Below are 18,929 nucleotides of genomic sequence, written 5' to 3' on the forward strand. Positions count from 1 at the left end.
GCTAAATCAAGTCTATTATCTTATTGATATGTTAAACATCCAATGATCAACTACAACCCCCCATCCCGCTGCGTTTGGTTAAAGCTGTAATGTTGATTGATGACTGACTTCCACGATCGTTTGAGAATGAGAACGAGGGAGGAGCTGAGTCTGACTGACTCAGCTGAGAACCGTGGATTCCATGATTCGATTCACCGCTACCGGAAACTTCGACTGAACGAATAAATGAATGAACGATTCTGAACGATTCTTCTTGGCTAACTGACCGACGCGAAATTAATCAAGGAAAAGAATCATCGACTCCATCACTACCCAGGAGCAGTGCACTTCCGCAATCCACCAGTGCTCAGCGGCCAAGCCTGGTATTGCAGCTGTTTTAGCGAGCTGTGGACTTGTGCTTCAATTCATGGAGTCCCAGAAGTAGATACCCCGTTCACTCCAATTCAAGTGGGGAACAGGAATATGTCCTCGCAAAAAAATTCTGGATATAAATCAAATCATAATAATCTTTATAACATGTACTAATAAAATGCAAGTTTTCTCTTTTCAAAACGCCACCTCAAGCGTTTTATTAGCCATTGTTTGCTGGAGAAGGAGGGGTGGGCAGATGAAAGGAGTCGTATTGAAACAAATGTTGTTTCCGCCCGGAATCCGAGAGGGCTCAATGCACGGCTCCGTTGACTCTCGTGTTATTCTCAAGTGGTAATTAATCCGCTGTCCTTTCTTTAATAGGTCCAAGGCTCAGACCTCTCACTTATGATGCTACAATGCTTACAATGCTAGAAAAGGAGAGTATTTAGGCGCCCATGATGCGGAAGCAAATCTCTCCTTGATGCTGCCCTGCGCCATTGAGCAGTTTTCAAAGGAAAGAATGGGCGCCATTTTTTTTTTATCCGCTGTCCTTTCTTTAATAGGTCCATGGTCATGTGGTGTCGTTCTCGAAAACTTCCGACGTGGCAAAAATGTTTTCCCCATGATTTCCAGTGATGTGAACACACCATAAGTGCGTGAAAAAGCTTGTTTGCGCTCAAACGTTACTTCCGTAATAGACTGACGTTCAAAAGTGCATAAGTCGCCCTCCCGGCTATGCTCAATAGAGTGGCGAAGTCACGTCCCTTTTTCCGGTAGAGCCCATGGGACCTATGAGATCGAAAAATATGAATGGGTTTCAATGGACAGAAAGTAATTATTTTCTGGTACCTGTCTTTATATGCCCCGGATTACTCATATGTTGTTTGTGGATTTTAAATTATACTTTTTCATTTCAAGAGTTTGACCATTTATTGTGCCATTGTTCAGTTAAAGGCTGTAGAAACACAATGAGAAAGACTACACGTCTCGTATGTGACGTAACGCTCCCTGCAACTGGCGCGGACAAGACCGACCATCTCCCCATCGGCATAACTGAAACCCTCCACATTTTTCACCTCTATTGCATTTTCTCGAAGAAAGTTGTCCAATCCCGGGTTGCTTTAACTCACTTCATTTATTATAAAGTCGTCGGCATGTTTCGGCATGGTAAGTGAAGCTATACGGAGGGAATTCTAGGAATAAAGAGTGGAACACGTGTGAGAGATAATAACTCTGGCTACTATGGGCAGAGGCCCGTGACCCTTCGCGGGTGTCGCTGAAAATCTCTGGGGCTTTTCCCATGGCTTTTCCCCCCCGGTCCTCAGGTAGAGACCGCCTAGTGGGCGTGGCCGGGGTGCTGTAATGGCTTCGGCTTCTTCGTATATATAAAAGTGCTTCTATCTGTGGCTGGAGCAGCCTCCAATAAGGTATTGCTCCCCTTGTGGCTATGTATAGTATTTACGGCTTATATGTTTGGTCCTGCTTCATTTTGGTCTATGTGTGGGTAGCTTCGATTCTTAAAATACGTAACACCTCTTTCGATGCTTTTATCCCATGGACCTATGAAAGATTTATCCTCCCCTTGGAAAAAAGCTGTGAAGTGGACCAGAGAGATCACCATGTCTGTACCGGAGTTCCAAGTGCGGGTGGTGACCCGTGGTATATAATTCGGGTCGAGAGCAGCGAGGAGCTGTAGTTCACAAAGCGGCCTCACACAAAACCTAACATTTTCAAACTTCTTCACGAAAATGTTTAGTTTTCTTTGCATGAAAAATTATCATTTAAATCCACAAACAACACATGTGTAATCCAGGGCAAATAAAGACTGGGACCAGAAAATAATAACTTTCCCCATTCATATTTTTTGATCTCATAGGTCCCATGCGCTCTACCGGAAGGGGCGCGACTTCGCCGCTCTATGTTAACGGGGTAGTGAATATTCAGACACACGCGCAAATCATTCGACCAATCAGGACTACTCGGGAGGGGAGCGTTAAAGCGACATGATACAAAACAGAACATTTTTGAAAGATGCTGAAATTGTATTTTGCAGAAATGAACAGTGTGAGAATAATAAGGGATATTTTTTAAATACAGGTATATAGTACCCCCAAATGCAATTATTACACCCTAAAAAAGCATTATGCGGGATCTTTAACCCTTTAACTGCCGCACCAAGAAAGCTGCTATGTAAAAAATACTTTTTTGCATTTTTGTATTCCCTTGTGTTGATAATAATCAGAATCAAAAAAAGAAAATTCAACAGGACCCACAGTTTTTAAATATCAGCCTCTACCAAACGGTTGAGATGTCACTTAATGGTTAAAGTACCGGAACTCTGACAAATACAACAAATTGTAGAAAAAGTCAAATATTTTAGCATTGGATCGAGTTCATTTCTATATTGTCAGTATTGCAAAACACACAGGAGATTGCAAAATTGCACCTCTAACATATCTCATCACACTTTCACTGTGTGGTGGTGCAACAGCACAATTATTTTTGTGGCGAAAAATGCACATTTCTAGTTGAATACCAAGCTGGTTTGCATTTAAACATTAGAAAACAATGTAAAAACTGGGAAACACAAGGAAACATTACACTTTTGATATTCTTTATCTCAACACAACTCTTCTCTGTGGTGGGGTAACAGCTGCAAAGCATTCCTGGTTTGCAGACAAACACAGGAAAACCTTGCATTTCTGACATTTCCATCTTGACCCACCTTTCGGACAGAGGTTGCATCGCCCCCGCTTGTCTCTGTGAAGTGGCAAATGTCACATGTTGTCATAGCGCACATCTGGTTGGGGTTTTGGTCGTGAGGGTCGTGGGGTGTATTTTTGATTCTCTGGTGGGGGAGAGCTGAATGATGGTCGACCAACTTTGGTTGCATACTTGTTGACTTTGATCAGACTGTGGGCGACTGCCAGGCGAAACCTTTTTGGACACAAGGGTTTCTCGTTCAGTAGGCCACAGTCCCTTTTGTAGACCAGCAATGAATTGGCGATGCACAAGTCAAGGATATATCCTTGACTTGGCTGGGGTCTTGTACAGGTGCACAAGAATGTCGGACAGATCAATCCCTCCCATATGCTCATTGTAGGCAGGGATGAGTGACGGGCATGGGACGGCATTCTTTGCCTTAGACTCTATGCTCCACCGTTTGACCGTTGAAAAAGGCATGATCCCACAGTTGTTGCTCAGAAGATTGACACATTTGTCATCAGCAGACATGTAATCACATGCTCCATGCCCTCTCTTCATCAGCTCTTTGTCTGTCATCAAGGGAGCTCCACCAATGCAGTTTGGTCGGACGGTGCCAATGCACTTGACACCCAGCAATGTGTGCAGGTCTCTGACCAAGTTAAAACAAAAGTAGTTGTCACAGAAGACGACAGAAAGGCGTGGCTGTGCTATGGTTTTGCATAGCGTTGTCACTACTTTAGCTCCCAAAAGTAGCGTCTGCTCCTGCTCACCGAGGACAACATTGAAAAATGTGGATGCCCCTTGGTACATCAGCAGGTCGTGGATGATACCAGATGAACTGGCTCGGCAGAATATCCTAAAGCCCCATTTATCTGGCTTGTTTGCAATATATTGGCGGAGACTGCCAGCCCTTGTGCCTTTATATGCGACCATGACTTCATCCACACTGTGTTTGTAAGTGGATGGAATCAGAAGGCATTGCTCTCGAAGCATATCAAAGAGGGGACGGATTTTGTAGAATCGGTCTGGACTCTGATTCCACTTCTGATTGTCATTGAAATGAATGTAACTGCGTAAAAGCTGTAATCTCTTCTTTGGCATGATATCAGCTATCACGTCGAAACGTGACTCATCGTGCCAGTAGTCCTCCAGTGATGGGAAGGTGAAAACACCCATGAAGAATAAGATTGCCAGGAAATCTTGTATCTCTTCAGGGCTTGCCTTGATGGGATCCCCCAACTCTTGGGCGGAGTAGAGATTGGTATGATGGCCAACATGTTTTATCATTTCATCAGTGAAAAGCCTTTTGAAGTACTGGAAGGGTGTCTGTACAGCCTCAGGGGGTTCAAATCTTGAAACCGGAACCTCAAATTCCTCAATGTCCTCATGCTTCCAGGTTATCTCTTTTCCTTTGTTTGGACCTGAGGGCGAACTTGGGTCACGGGTATCCCCTGTCTCCTCCAAGGAAACTGTTTTTAGGGCGCTTTTCCATTTCTGTTTTTTTTTACGAGGCGGCTGTGTAGTGGAGCTGCTTGTTGAGAGAGCCTCTTCTTCTTCCAGGGATTCAAAAGGACTGTCACCAGCAACTTCTGCTGGTGTGGGATAATACTCCGGATCCTCTATTGGGTCATCAATATCACTCTGATCAGCATCAGAATCTTCAGGACGTTCTGGTGCAAGGGCCAGGAGAGTGCGTTGTCTTGCACCGTAGAAACTTTTAGCATCCAACTAGTATTTTAAAACCAATTAAAAAAATGAAATAACAAACCACATTCTTCTACAATGGTATTCATTATCATTAATTTGGTTAAATTGGAATTAGTTGTGATAGTTAGGATTTTCACGTATTTTTTCTCGATATTTACCACATTTATTTTGAAAACAACTCAGAATGTGTCAAAACTACATAATTAAGAAATGATTTCAGCACATTTATGTTGGAATAACATTAAATGTTCAGTATTTAAAGCAACAACTGATAAAAGGTTTTGATTTAATAGCACATTGTTTATTATAAATTACATTAGCTTAATTTTTCTATGTCTACCATAAAGTGCCAAATCAACCGTTTGGTTAATGTAGTTTAGAAATGAAAATGTAAAAGCTTTTATTTTGTGGTATAATTTAACATCATTCTGTTCAGTAAGCTTTCTATAATATGCTGAAAAATGTACCTACCTTTCAAATTTTAACCAAAAGCCGTCCACATGTTGGGAGCTATTTTCTCGTTTCAGATGTCCTGTTTGAGTGAGACTTAAAAGGCGTACTATTGGAAAATAAGTGACATCAAGTGGATTTTTTTAGGATAACATACCTAAACCGAATGGTAAAGATGGCTCAATCAGGTTGAATTAAAGTTAAACATTCCTATCAATAAGATATTGTGACGTAAAATGTGCTCTACCAAACAGGTTGAGCAGGAAGTTAAGTGTATAAGTATCGATATATAGATAGATATACACTAATTCACCACAGGATGGCGCTACAATGACTACTACCCATAGAGGTTTCCGGTACGCCTTCTTAGAGTAGGAAGTGGGATTTCCTTCGCTCACCAACAAAGCAGCTGAAGCAAAAATGGCAGCCACCGATGTTCAGGAGTTTATTCAGCAAAATAGAGCTTTAGCCGACCAGGTTGAAAACCATCGTGGTATTTCAGAAACCAATAAGCAGTGGGACGCTAGGCGGGAGTTCGTCCTTCGAAATATAAACGAGTTTGAAGAGGCGCAGATTGACCAGCTGCTGGCTCTGTCGATGGTGTGGGCCAACAACGTGTTCATGGGCTGTCGGTATGTCAACAAACAAATGAACATGCTTGCATGTATGCATACTATGTATGTATGTATTCTATGTATGTATTGTATGTATGCATGCCCGGCTGAAATGTATGCACACATACATGGTGCCACTATTTAAGCTGCATCAAAAATAAGACAATCAAAAGTCTTATCTTTTGAATAAAATCGCCTATATGTATGTATGCATGCAGCCAAATGATAGCCTTTTAATCGTGGCATTTTAAAATCTGTATTCCAATGAAACCTTAATCATAGATTTGTGTATCCATTGTGTGTGATGTTATTTCCCTCAGGGATTAATGTAAATAACCGCATGTTCTTTGAGTTTCTTTTCCATCCGATTTATTGGTATGCTTTGAAATTGTAGATATAACACCGAACTTCTGGACAAAGTAAAAGAGATGGCTGACGGCATCGTAGTGGAGGATGCCCCGGTATTCAAAACAAGAGAAGAAATTATGAAGAAAGTGGTACGTGTGAAGACATCCATATTCCCCACAATGCACAACATGTTTTGAACATAAATGTAATGACTAGCATTTCCGTTTAATGCTGCAGGGTCGATGACCGGAATGGATGAAGAGTCGTCTGGTATCGATGACAAGAATGAAGAGTAATTGGACAATGATTACGGTTTTAATCAGTTATCCCCAAGATAACCTAATATGTGTGGTTCCTCCTCAGATTTGACATTGTTTTAAATTGTTGTCGGCTCTACAAACATGTATTTTAAAACGTTTTTATTCATGAAATATTGTTCAGAAGGTGATTACCATGCTTTGTATAGCATTGTTTTCTCTACGTTACTGTCCTTTGGTATTGCCTTCTAGCATTGATGTTGATCCCTGTCGGCTAGTAAATAAATGATTTCCATGATTTTTCTCAATTATTTTGATACCAATGCAGAAAACCTTAGTTTCTTGACAGCAAGAACTTTTGTTTAAAATACATTTGTATCAAGCTTTTCTGGTCAAGAATGTAACCAATAATCAAATTTAACCACTGGAACAGCTGTCAGTCTTTTATATTGGGTAGCGAACAACCAAAAGACAACATGTGATTTGAATTGATCAGATGCCAGAAACAATTTCTAGTTTTCCTAAAGATCACTCTTATGTAATTAACTTTTGGGATACACCGAACAGGCAACAAATCAAGCCGTCGGTTTGAAGCAAGCCATTCAACTCAAAGTCTGAAAAATGAGATTTTATTATGTTTATACAGCATATTGTCATAAGTATACATTTAAAGTTTCCATAAGGAAATCCTCCACCTTTTATAGCATATCCATTTATCTTTTCAGATGAAATATCACTAGCCACACTATCCAGCTTTTAGAAAAGGTCAAGCTTTTCTGTAATTGTCTGCAAATCTAGATCTTGCTCCTACATTTCACCACTTATTAATCCAAAGGGGGAACAATTTGATATTCAAATAGGATCGCGGCCTGACCAACTTCAATTTCAAAAAGCTTATCCGGAGATGAAGAAAGCTAAATGAAATGGTGTTTAACAAACTTGATAAATGAGCGAAGATGCATCGAGTCATTAACAGGTGTAATGCCAATTTTAAGTAAAATATAGTTATTGTATTTATTTGAGACTAAGAACACTGTCTTTATAACTATACGTTAAGAGTGGACCAGTCCCTCAGTTCATCGGACAACCAACCTCCTAGAAAGTACAGTCACGTTTGATTATTTTGCATTCTAAAATTAAAAATAAATGCTCAAAAATTAAGAAACATCTAAAGCCTAACAGTATCAAACCAACCCAACGAGATATATTACAAATTCTGTTAGCAATAACTTATTTCACATCATGCAATAAAAATATAAAATAAATTCCCCCCTTTCCCAAACACACACACACACACACACATTGTTCCTTAAAAGTGTAGCTGAGCAAAGTGTCCCAATGAGTTTTGGTAGATTTCTGGATCCCGGCTTGTTTTTTACCACAGGCCTTAGAGTCATTTTAATTTGCCATTTTCTTTATTCCAATGAGGCAAAATGAAACATGGGAGCACAGGAGTAGCTGAAGCATCGATGCAGAGTGAAAGAGAAGAAGCGAGAGGAAAGGGGGATATCTGCAAGCCTCTGGTGTTTTAAATGTCCACCCAGCTCTGCTCCACGATGGCAGACACCCTCTTCTCATACTCCCTCTTGTTCTCCTGGTACAGCTGGGCGGCCTGGCTGTTGGCTGGGCTGTTTGGGTTGGGTTCATCCAGCAATGACTGGGAGGAAATATGGATTAGACAATTCCCTTTACGAGTTATCTCTACCGCTCTTATTTTGCCTTGAATTAAGCACATTTAGTTGAAATCAGCAATTGTTGGTTTCTTTTGAATTCCATTGAGGGTTTGTTTCATGCGAGCATGCATGTGGAAATAGTGTGTGCCACCACTGTGCAACAGACAAACACTTATGTAAATTATTTTAATTACAAGACACAATTGTAGGTCTACCAACCTGAATAGAGGTGAGTATAGATGACACATCATAGGTGGGGCTCCAGCGATTCTGCAGGATGTCTAGACATATACTTCCATCTGCGTAAACTGGAAAGCATCACAAGGGGCACGTTAACATCACTCTACCAAAAGGTCCCCGGGATCAAATGGCGAAAAAACTATTCAGACGGAAGTCATAGGTTCTTGAGTATTGGGTAAAGTGGTGAGGAGACAGGCTTGTTCAAAGTTGGCATTTTGAAACAATGCTATATCACCACCATTCCACCAATCACTGTACATTTAAGTATTTGGACATCTTTAACTAGCTTCTACCATCGTATAAGGTGTCATAAATGATGAATGGTAAATTAACTGCATTAATTTGACACTTTTCTAACCAGTGGCCACTCAAAGTGCTCAATTTTCAGTTTTATAACTGATTGTCTTATTTTGTTTACAAGTTACGGATGCAGTCTGGAGGTGATGTGGGGTACTTGTTTACATCTCAGATTACACAGTTCAGGCTGTTGCAGCTAGCTCAGGGGAGAGACTGCCTTCTGCATTTTTGTTTTTTCTTTTCCCTTCATTGTACCTAACCATGATGTCTGAACCGAGGTATGATCCAAACCGTGACGTCAGTGTACCTTTACAGCCCTAGATCGAAATAGCAACCTTCCGGTTACAAGTAAACCCGCTCTACGAGCTGAGCCACATGCCGCCCGTCATAAGCTTGAAGAGTTATGGCCGGGTATTAGGGCTGGGCAATAATTAGATTACGATTATTAATCGCGATAAAACTAACGTCGAATACGACGATACGCATTAGACATAAATCGATATTATTATTTTTTTTACAAAAAGAAAGTTAAAAAAAGGTAAAATACAATAAAACCAGTTCTGATATGGATTTACCCAACAGCAGAAATAAACCTCTAAAAACCTTTGAGATTGTTGCCTCCCTGCCAAAGGAGTTTGAAGTGATAGTCACTCACAGATCTTTTTTTTTTGTTTTAAAATGTTTACATCGCCCAGCCCTACGGGGTAGGTGTTCTTGTGGGATAATAAAAACATCTACAATCAGGATAGGGCCTCGCACTCTGTTTTTGGCCCCCTCATAAGCAGAGCAAATAAGAGCACCCCAGAGGGTTGTGTGTGTGTGTGTGTGTGTGTGTGTGTGTGTGTGTGTGTGTGTGTGTGTGTGTGTGTGTGTGTGTGTGTGTGTGTGTGTGTGTGTGTGTGTGTACCATTTGGGTGGAACATTCTGGAGACAAACCGCACCGTCGGGGGCTTGTTAGGGTACTCTTCTGAGAACTCTATCACCAGTTTAAACGTTCCTATAGTCAGACACTCAGACACACACACACACACACACACACACACACACACACACACACACACACACACACACACACACACACACACACACACACACACACACACACACACACACACACACACACACACACACACACACACGTTAGGGGAAAAGGGGAGTCGTGAGGTGTTATAAACTGTTCAACAACAAATAGGAGTTCCTTCAGTTTGCTCAGTGGGTAAAAGATGGACCAGAACAGCTGCAATATGGACATGAATTGAGTTTGTGTGGTTCTTTGCAGCTGCATATAGAGCCGGGCCATTGTGGAAGGTGCCAGCACTGCAGACCAATCAGAGGCAGCGGATGACTAATGTAGAAAACAGTGTGGAGGCCTGACTCGGCACTCAGCAGCTCCAGCTCCACGGACTCTAGCACCAGGGTTGCCAGGTTTTTGGCCGGCCAACTTGGCTGAAACCATTTTTTATTTGACAGCCAAATGTAATATTGAACGGCCATATGTCATACAAGTGCCGCCGCAAGTGTAATGATACGTGTGCAAAAATACACGTTAAAAGAAACAAGGCCCAACGCATTGTGTTGAAACAAAAGTATTGCATTGGAGATTCAAGCTCATCTTACCACGGTCTGCCTCGACAGCTCAGGTTACTGTGGCTACGACAAGTACAGTGATCATGGTGGCTATCGGGGACTACAAAGACACCGGATTGGGATGTTAAACAGAAAAATCGACCTTAGTGCGATCAAAATTTAACTTTTTCATAAAAACGAATTATTTCATTGACGTGGGAAAAATGCCAAAAAATAAGCGTCTATTGTAAAAGGCTTTTTCTGATTGTTGCGAGTGTGTTGCAGAAAAGCAGTAGCAGGTATGACACTCAGTAAGTAACGATGTATGATCATAAAAAACCTTTGGTTGTTTTTGTATTGTAATGTTGTGCTATGTCATTTAACACATTTAATAAAAATATACCAGCCGAGTTGGCCATCAAGATTGATATTTACCGGCCAATTGAAATTCTAGTCTGTCAATGGCTGGTAATTGCCAGCGTACAGATGCCGGTCCAGTACACACCAAAGGGGATGCCTATATTTGTATAGAGTGCTTTCATATTCCCTTAAAATTCCAAATTCAGATTATTAATGTCCTTATGCTTTCCCAGACAGTGATTATAAGCATACACCTTTTAAATAAAACATATTGTCAAATCCAATAAACCTTGAAGTTCAATCGTTTTTGGGACTGCCTTAGATGTCTTGAGTTATCCATGTCCTGTAGCTTCCCCTCTAGTTGGACTTTGGAAAGCATCATGGTTAATTTATCCTTATTAGTTAGTGTAGTCCTTCATATATTCATGTCATTCATACATTCATTGTGCGTGAAAATGTTATAGTCTGCCTTTTCCCTGAATTAAAGGGGTGATATTATGCCACCAGGTGTGAGTGTGATTAGCCATTACAAGCTGTTTGAAAATCTGCCTTGCCTGTCTTTTAGTTTTAGTAATGCAAGTATTACAAGTTGGATTGTCCACCTAGAAGTATGATGTGGCTTATAACCACACCTGGTTGCATAATATCACCCTTTAACAACATGACGGCCATTTAAGTGATTACTGACACCCAGAGCAGTTAACTTGATAGTAACCAGCACGGACCATGTGACATGGAGTCACCCACTTCAAATTCTTAAATAAAAATGCTAAACTTACCGTCTTCAAATGGTGTCGCCACAGGCCTACAAAGGAGGGCCGGATATAAAAGAGCGAGAGAGAGAGAGAGGGAGACAAGGGAGGAAAAGAGAGAGATAATCAGCAAATTAGATCCCTGTGGCGTGCACTTAGGCATCGACCCATATGAAGAACAGAGCAGTAACAGTTGCAGAACAGAATAAAACTAACAGAAGAAGAGAACAATACAGTTATAATAACAGAACAACACTAATAGTTAAAAGAACAGAACTAATAGTAAAAAAAAACAGAACAACACTAACAGTTTGAAGAACAGACCAACACTAACAGTTTGAAGAACAGACCAACGCTAACATTTTGAAGAACAGAACAGCAGTACGTTTTACTGATGCGGTCCTTTCAGACGGACACAAACCCACTTCCCGTACTGGCTCTTCACCTGATGAATGAGCCTCTGATAACGGCAGAGAGGGTCATTTGTTTTTGTTATTTTACATGATTAGATCTGTCTGGAGCCGTTCTGGTTTGGTTTAGCTCTACAGTCTTTCGAGACGAAAGAGTCAATCAATATGATTAATAATTGTCAAACTGAGAGCCATCGTAAGCTAGATTGACACGTCTGTGTGCACTCAGTCCCCTGCTGGGTTTATCTACCTCCTGCTCTCCTCTATTCTTTGTTTCTACGGACTCACAGATACAGATGCAGACTGGAATTGAGGATAGATCATACCTTCCTCCCTTATTATTTATCCTTGTGGCCCCTACCAGCCTCAAGCCCAGCATTGGTTAGCCCAGCCCCAAAACAGCACGTACAGCAAAAATGACAAAACTTAAATGACAGCCTTCATAAATGTGATAATTGCTATTTGATATTTACTCATTGTGGCCGTGGGTGCCCACACATTCACACACTCTATTTTCGTTAATTAATAACCTGTTGTGATGATGCTGCCAAGGATCACATTTTTTTATGATATGAATATTATAGTTTAGTTTATTTTTAAACATTAAAAGCATTTTACCAATAAATGGAAACGATTAAAGTGCTTTCTTTTTCATTAAGAAAAAGTATATACATATAATTCTGATTGGATCTTTCGAACTTTTGCTGAAACTGAACAGAGAGGCGTCTTTATTTCTAGCTTTTCAAAAAAGACTGATCTCCCATCCCTGCTTCATGGGCTCCGTCCTGCTCGAATGTTATAGGAACAAAGAGAGATCAGGAAACGGACTCACCCGAAAATAACCGCGTTCCATAGCATGATGTTGTTCTCTGAAGGCGCCCCGCTTACTCCCGTAGGAGGGTCTTCTTGAAGTCTGGTGTAGGGCGGTGGCAGTAGGAAAGGGAGAAACTGGACATTAATACAAACTCCAACATCGTACCAACCAACAGCCTAGCATGACATGAGAGGGCTAGGGAGGGCACCTTTAATCCCAAATAAATCACTGTCTCACAATGCCTTACTCTTGCTAATGTGTTGTGTTTTCTATTAAGCTATGTCTCTGTGTGTTATAGGCCAGGCTAGGTAACCATCAAACACCAAGAACATTGTAACTTCTAATCCATTTAAATCAAAGTTACTATATCAATTTATTGGGTTTTCTTTGGGAATCCAAATCCCAAAAGTAAAAAATATGCTCCAGACATCAGATAGCATGGCATGGGAAAGATTTTATCATGTACATAAGATTGTGGGGTCTTAAACTTCATCTGTGTGGGTCGATAGCTCCATCAGCTAATGTATTTGGTAAAAAGACTTCCATGAACATTTCACTATCATGTTTTCCTCTGATGTTACTGTTTACAGATTACCATTGCTATCTTTGTCCAACCCATATGGTCAGTAAGATACCTGGGCACTGTTCAATTGGCAGAGGTCCACACACACACACACACACACACACACACACACACACACACACACACACACACACACACACACACACACACACACACACACACACACACACACACAGCAGCCCTTGACAGAGTTAACAGCTTGCTATAATTGTAGATTGACTTGGTTCAACTGCGATACTATACTATACTGTACTATACTAACAAGACTACATGAAGTCATGTCTACCAACTAGCCGGACACGTCTTGTATTTACCACAACAGTATATTCATCGTCAATTTAAATCTATGTTTTCATCGTAAGCAATGAAGGGACAAACCTCAAAGTTGCTAATCTGAAAAAAAAACAGCCTCTTTCCCAGGATCTGGCCCACACATTGTCAATGCACCATCGTTTAGCGCTATGCTAGGCGAGCTTAAGATGCTAGCTCTCTGGCTAACCGGAGCCAAACACACCACAAGAGATGGTCCTTAAACGTTACGTTACCTCTTAAAATCCCGCATAAGCCGTCTTCTAGCCGGGGTGGACATGGTTGAAGCCAAAATGAACTAAATATCGACCAGAAAATCGTTAGAAATATAAACTGAAAGTGGATCTTCTTCAACTGACACCCCTTTCTTCTCTCAAAACAACTGGTTGGCGTGCTGCTGTCGTGACGTCATGCGCGCACACTTTCGAAGAAGCGCGTAGGCGACTGGGACCTGCAGACAGAACTACGGTCATCTCCTCATATGGCTCCTCAAAGAACTACAGCCCTCTCCTCATATGGCCCCTCAAGGAACTACATCCCTCTCCTCATATGGCCCCTCAAGGAACTACATCCATCTCCTCATGTGGCCCCTCAGAACAGATGAGATGGGGTCCATGAAGGCATCACTTCCTGGCTTGGTGAAGCTGAATAATGAACTTATGTGTTTTAGATTGATTGAATCCAATAGAGTAGAGAGAGGGAGGTGGGTTGTATCATTGAGTATACTAGGTTATTCCCGCACATCATATAAATTAGTCTGTATGAGCCAATAGCTAAAGTGTTGGCGGCAAATTTTGGCGGCCGCTTAATGGCATATGGTATGAGCTCCAACAACATCTAAACAGTTGTTAGTGATGCAATCCAAATTGAGCCGATTATGCACAATTCTTGTTTAATTAATAAGTAATTATGACCAGGAATTGGAAAGACAACGGAAGATATTCCAGCTCATGACAGGATAATTGTGAATCATCTTGATGTCACATTGATCATATTTTACCATATCTTTTCAGAGTTACAAGATGATAGATTTAATATATATATCATAAGCTTTTTCCTACCAGGGTTTAAATAAATCAATAAAATCAAATGTCTTGATTATATTTTATGAGTTGAATTCTGTGTATGCATTAAAGGCACCCAGTGCAACTTTCGAGGCTTAAAAATAAACATTCAATTTCTAGTCTTTTTTACACGTAGTAAGTTTCAATAACTCCATACCATTACATACCGACATTTAAGCAGCAAAGATGAGACGTCGTTGTGTGGTGAGAACTGATACAAAATCGATAACAACAACAATGCCGCCATTTTCTTTATTTTTTGTAACCTACAATAAATAAAGCAGGCTTCCAGTCAATGGAAAAATGGCTTCTCCCCACCGGCGATTGTTGTTGTTTACGATTTTCTATCAGTTCTCACCACACAACGACGTCTCATCTTTGCTCCTTGAATGTCGATATGTAATGGTATGGAGTTATTGAAACTTACTACGTGTAAAAAAGACTAGAAATTGAATGTTTATTTTTCATTGAATGTTTACATAAAGTTGCACTGGGTGCCTTTAATGTTCTTGACTGTGTACTTTGAACATTGACAGAAAAAGAAAAGACGGCCTAGCAAACATGCAAGGGTGCCACTCTGTGGTCTCCACGACATAGCTGTGTACCTTAGACCCACTGTAGGCGTATGGACATTACACGCAGGGCTGCACAACATGCATCAATAGACCACAATGTCAATGTCACATTTTGCTATTGTGAATATGTAGGCCAGAGTGAGATTGCAGGGCTTTGTCCCGGACACAAATAAGCCTGCACAAAGGGAGCCAGAGACTAGGTTTATGAATAGATGTTTTGGTAATGGTTCTGTTTGTGATGTGTGAGAACCTTCACTTCATGTGTTGTTCTACTGGTCAGGGGACTGAGTGTGCCATAAGGGATTGGGTTTCATGCAGCTAATCACTTCATTCAATCTGTTGACATGGCGATGACGCATGGGACGGGAGATTGAGAAGGATATGAAAAAAGAGACACAGGTTTGTGTGATGATTCTTTGCATGATGACGGTTCCATTCATCAATAAACAATACATAAATAAAAAAATAATAAAAAAATGTATTAACTCATTTTTAATACTTTCATCTGCTCAAACTCAAAGATAGTGAGTTAATTTCACCTGACCAGGTGTGCTTGATGCCCATTTAGATGAACAAGAGACTGAATATATATGGAACTATTCAGTATAATGTCTTCAGGTCTGTTCACTAGTAATGTTGACCTCCCTGTCCTAACAAACCCTTCCTTCTCCTTTTTTATGTCACATGCATCTAGTTGCTAATGTGCTGAAAGATTAATATCCATGGTAACCAGATGCTATATGTGGCTTTAGAGCTACAACAGGGGGCCATGACATTTCAAATGACCGTCACTGCCAACTGACGCTGTTCAAATTATATGTTTAAATAGTAGGGCGGTGCCTTAGTGAAGTGATGCAAAAGGTGAACTTCAATGTCATATGATGTGAATTCAAATATTTCAGCTTTCAAAAACAAAGTTAACTATGAGCAGGAAACGGTATTCAGTAGTGTAAGAGATGGCATGAGCAATATTATTAAAATCCACACATCCACATTCTCCTTGTACTTATAATATTATAACACATCACAGGACTCACTTTGTGGTATATGGGTGATCAAAATAAATAAATGCTATAACAATAATGCAAAATGTAGGTTTCCTATTAGTATGCCAGTCCTTGCATATAGCAGCTCCAAGATGTGCATGGTATTCCCTTAATTAAGGGCAGAAATAAATTAAAACACTACTAGTACTGGGCATGCCCTAATCCGCCTGATATTAAGAATGAAATGATGCATTGGCTGAATTACTTTGTATCTGCAGTATTGTAGAGACTATTCTGTTATATGTTAATTTGTTGTAGAGTTGGTTAGTTAGATCTTGTTGAAAAGATAGAATTATTAATATATACTTTTCTTTTCCATACAATTAAGTACAATCTAGTAAAATTGTTCTTCCTTCTTCCTAGTGCCCTCATCTGTGTTACTAATAACTGCCTACACCCCACCTTCAAAGTGACAAACCTTTGGCCAACAAAGCCCATAGAATCGTACGTATTATTCAGTTATTTTTTTCTATTTACCAGCAACATTCAGCCCTTTTCCCTGAGTAAAAATATAAAATAGGAAGTCAATATTTGTAAAAAATGTAGAGAAAAGATTATTCATTATCATAACATTGTTGTTATTCTTGATTGATGGGCAATGATATAATCATTTATGAATGGAAGAACCTCTATGTACTGTTCTATTGTGGCAATAATAAAATAATAAAATGAAATAACAGATTCATAAAAATATTGGGCACAGTAGGTCAGGAATACAGACATTAACTAATACAGATAGTTCAATTTACACCACATTAACCTCACATGTCTCATTTGGCTTACAAAGCATCGACTTGAATGGAACTTAATCAATCCAAAATTAAAAAATCATGGTCATTAATATTTCAGCCGAAATCTTCAAATATGGTGGTCGGGATAAAGTGGGGGGATAATTTAAACCCTAAGATAAATGTATAAAACCATGGGGGTGGATATTTGAGATGAAACTGTAAATTAAGTGAATTTGTAATTTCATTAAATTGACAGCAGATGGTGCCCTGTGGTATGAATCTTGTTCAAATCGTAAAAAGGTAAACACACTGTCGTCATGGTGATCTGACTCTTACGAGGTGGAGAGGCATTTGACCTTCTAGTTTGCCTTTTTTACTCTATTCAGGCTTGTTTGTGTGTCTGTCCGTCTGTCTGTCTGTCTGTCTGTCTGTCTGTCTGTCTGTCTGTCTGTCTGTCTGTCTCTCTCTCTCTCTCTCTCTCTCTCTCTCTCTCTCTCTCTCTCTCTCTCTCTCTCTCTCTCTCTCTCTCTCTCTCTCTCTCTCTCTCTCTCTCTCTCTCCCCCCCTCTCTTTCTTTCCGTGCGACCACCCAGTGTTTACTCAAGGTTATTGGATGGGTGGAGACAGAGGGGTTGGAGGGGTCTCATGAATCGACAATGTGCCTCTGATGTAATGGTATGTAAGCCTGGTAAACAAAAACTATGTGTGAATCAAGACGCCGTTTTGTTTTTCATAGCATGTGGGTGAGTACAATGTCCCCATTCCTGCCAACATCCCTATGACCTCACCAAAGCACACAGCAGCAGTCACACTACCCAGCTACTTTTATCTCTGTCCGTGTGGACATACCAACAACAATGGCAGACCTCTGATACCGGTAGTTACATGGAAGTTTGGCTATTTTTTCCTCAATTGCTTGCGACCAATCTCAAACATGTGCTCTCTCCATCTGTCCATTGCGGATTAACATGGGGCTCTCATGTGATACCTCTCTGGCCCTGCAGGAGAATGTCATAGGCCTCTGCGACGGCCCGTTGAGACAGACAAGGTCAAAATAGATTCCGTTAATTGGAGGGTGGGTGAAAAGGGACTGATTCGAAGCTAACTCAAACCCTAAATGAGCGCTCACTAAAGCCCTAATGAAGCGCTGAGCCACAGGGGGACGCCACTTGCTCTGCCCTGCTGCTAGCAGATTTGAGTGCCTGACATGGCCCAGGGCATTGTTCTTCAAGGTCTTGATGTAAGTTATTACATCATACCAAATATACTTCTCAATGATAAAAATACTGCTTATATTTGTCCGATGATAGGGAATGCTTATTTTATTCACGCACGTGAATCCTTTATCGAATCCATTGTTTCATATTACAGTTAAGAGCGAAGATAAGGCTTTAATATTCGACATATATGTCGACCTAGATGGTAGATATCAACAGTCCAGAATCTATGCCTTTAATCAAACATATATGGGCGATATCAGTATCAGTATTCAGCATTCAAATAATAATAAAATGCGAATATTTTGATGTGATGTGATCACAATGAGGAAATGTGAAGTAGCACACACACACAAACACATTTTCTTTACTCTGTGGCATTAGCAGAAATGTCATTTTTATTGCTCTAAAGTTAGAGCCAGTCACAATGATTTACCAATTGGTGCACACAACTCTTTTCTTGTAGAAAAGAGTCCACAGGACCCAGAACTTACGTTAAGGGTTGCCCTGACCACACACTATTGCCTACAGCTTTACTTAATATAAAATATTGAAGAACTTGTCAATATTGTGATTATATATTGTAAAAATGGAGACTTCGATGACTATTGTCAGTGCCTCCGGTATAATGAAATGTCTGTTCAAGCGTCTTTGAGTACTTAGAAAAGCGCTATAAAAAACTGATCAATTATTATTATTATTATTCAGAAAAATACATGTATCTGGACTTAAAGCTCTGTGGATACCTGTCTGTATTTATTATCATGAATCCTTGATACCACCAGTCCATTAATTAGGCATATATTTCTTTATCTCATTCACATTTTGTTTGATCATGAGTGGTTAGTGGCTCTAAATAA

General features: G+C 40.3%; 2 protein-coding genes across 2 annotated transcripts; one reads left to right on the forward strand and one right to left on the reverse strand.

Moving 5' to 3' along the window:
- Positions 1-5,567: 5,567 nt before the first annotated feature.
- cdkn2aipnl (CDKN2A interacting protein N-terminal like) lies at positions 5,568-6,877 on the forward strand. Its single transcript, XM_056594706.1, has 3 exons — positions 5,568-5,846; positions 6,223-6,325; positions 6,414-6,877. Exons 1-3 carry the CDS (start codon positions 5,635-5,637, stop codon positions 6,420-6,422), a joined length of 324 nt encoding a protein of 107 aa, XP_056450681.1. The 5' UTR covers positions 5,568-5,634; the 3' UTR covers positions 6,423-6,877.
- Positions 6,218-13,940, reverse strand: ube2b (ubiquitin-conjugating enzyme E2B (RAD6 homolog)). Its single transcript, XM_056594705.1, has 6 exons — positions 13,674-13,940; positions 12,564-12,644; positions 11,349-11,374; positions 9,551-9,640; positions 8,326-8,414; positions 6,218-8,090 (listed from the first exon to the last, which is right to left on the reverse strand). Exons 1-6 carry the CDS (start codon positions 13,715-13,717, stop codon positions 7,962-7,964), a joined length of 459 nt encoding a protein of 152 aa, XP_056450680.1. The 5' UTR covers positions 13,718-13,940; the 3' UTR covers positions 6,218-7,961.
- Positions 13,941-18,929: the final 4,989 nt, after the last annotated feature.

This window comes from Gadus chalcogrammus, chromosome 7 (genome assembly GCF_026213295.1).
Source record: "Gadus chalcogrammus isolate NIFS_2021 chromosome 7, NIFS_Gcha_1.0, whole genome shotgun sequence".
Lineage (NCBI taxonomy): Eukaryota > Metazoa > Chordata > Actinopteri > Gadiformes > Gadidae > Gadus > Gadus chalcogrammus.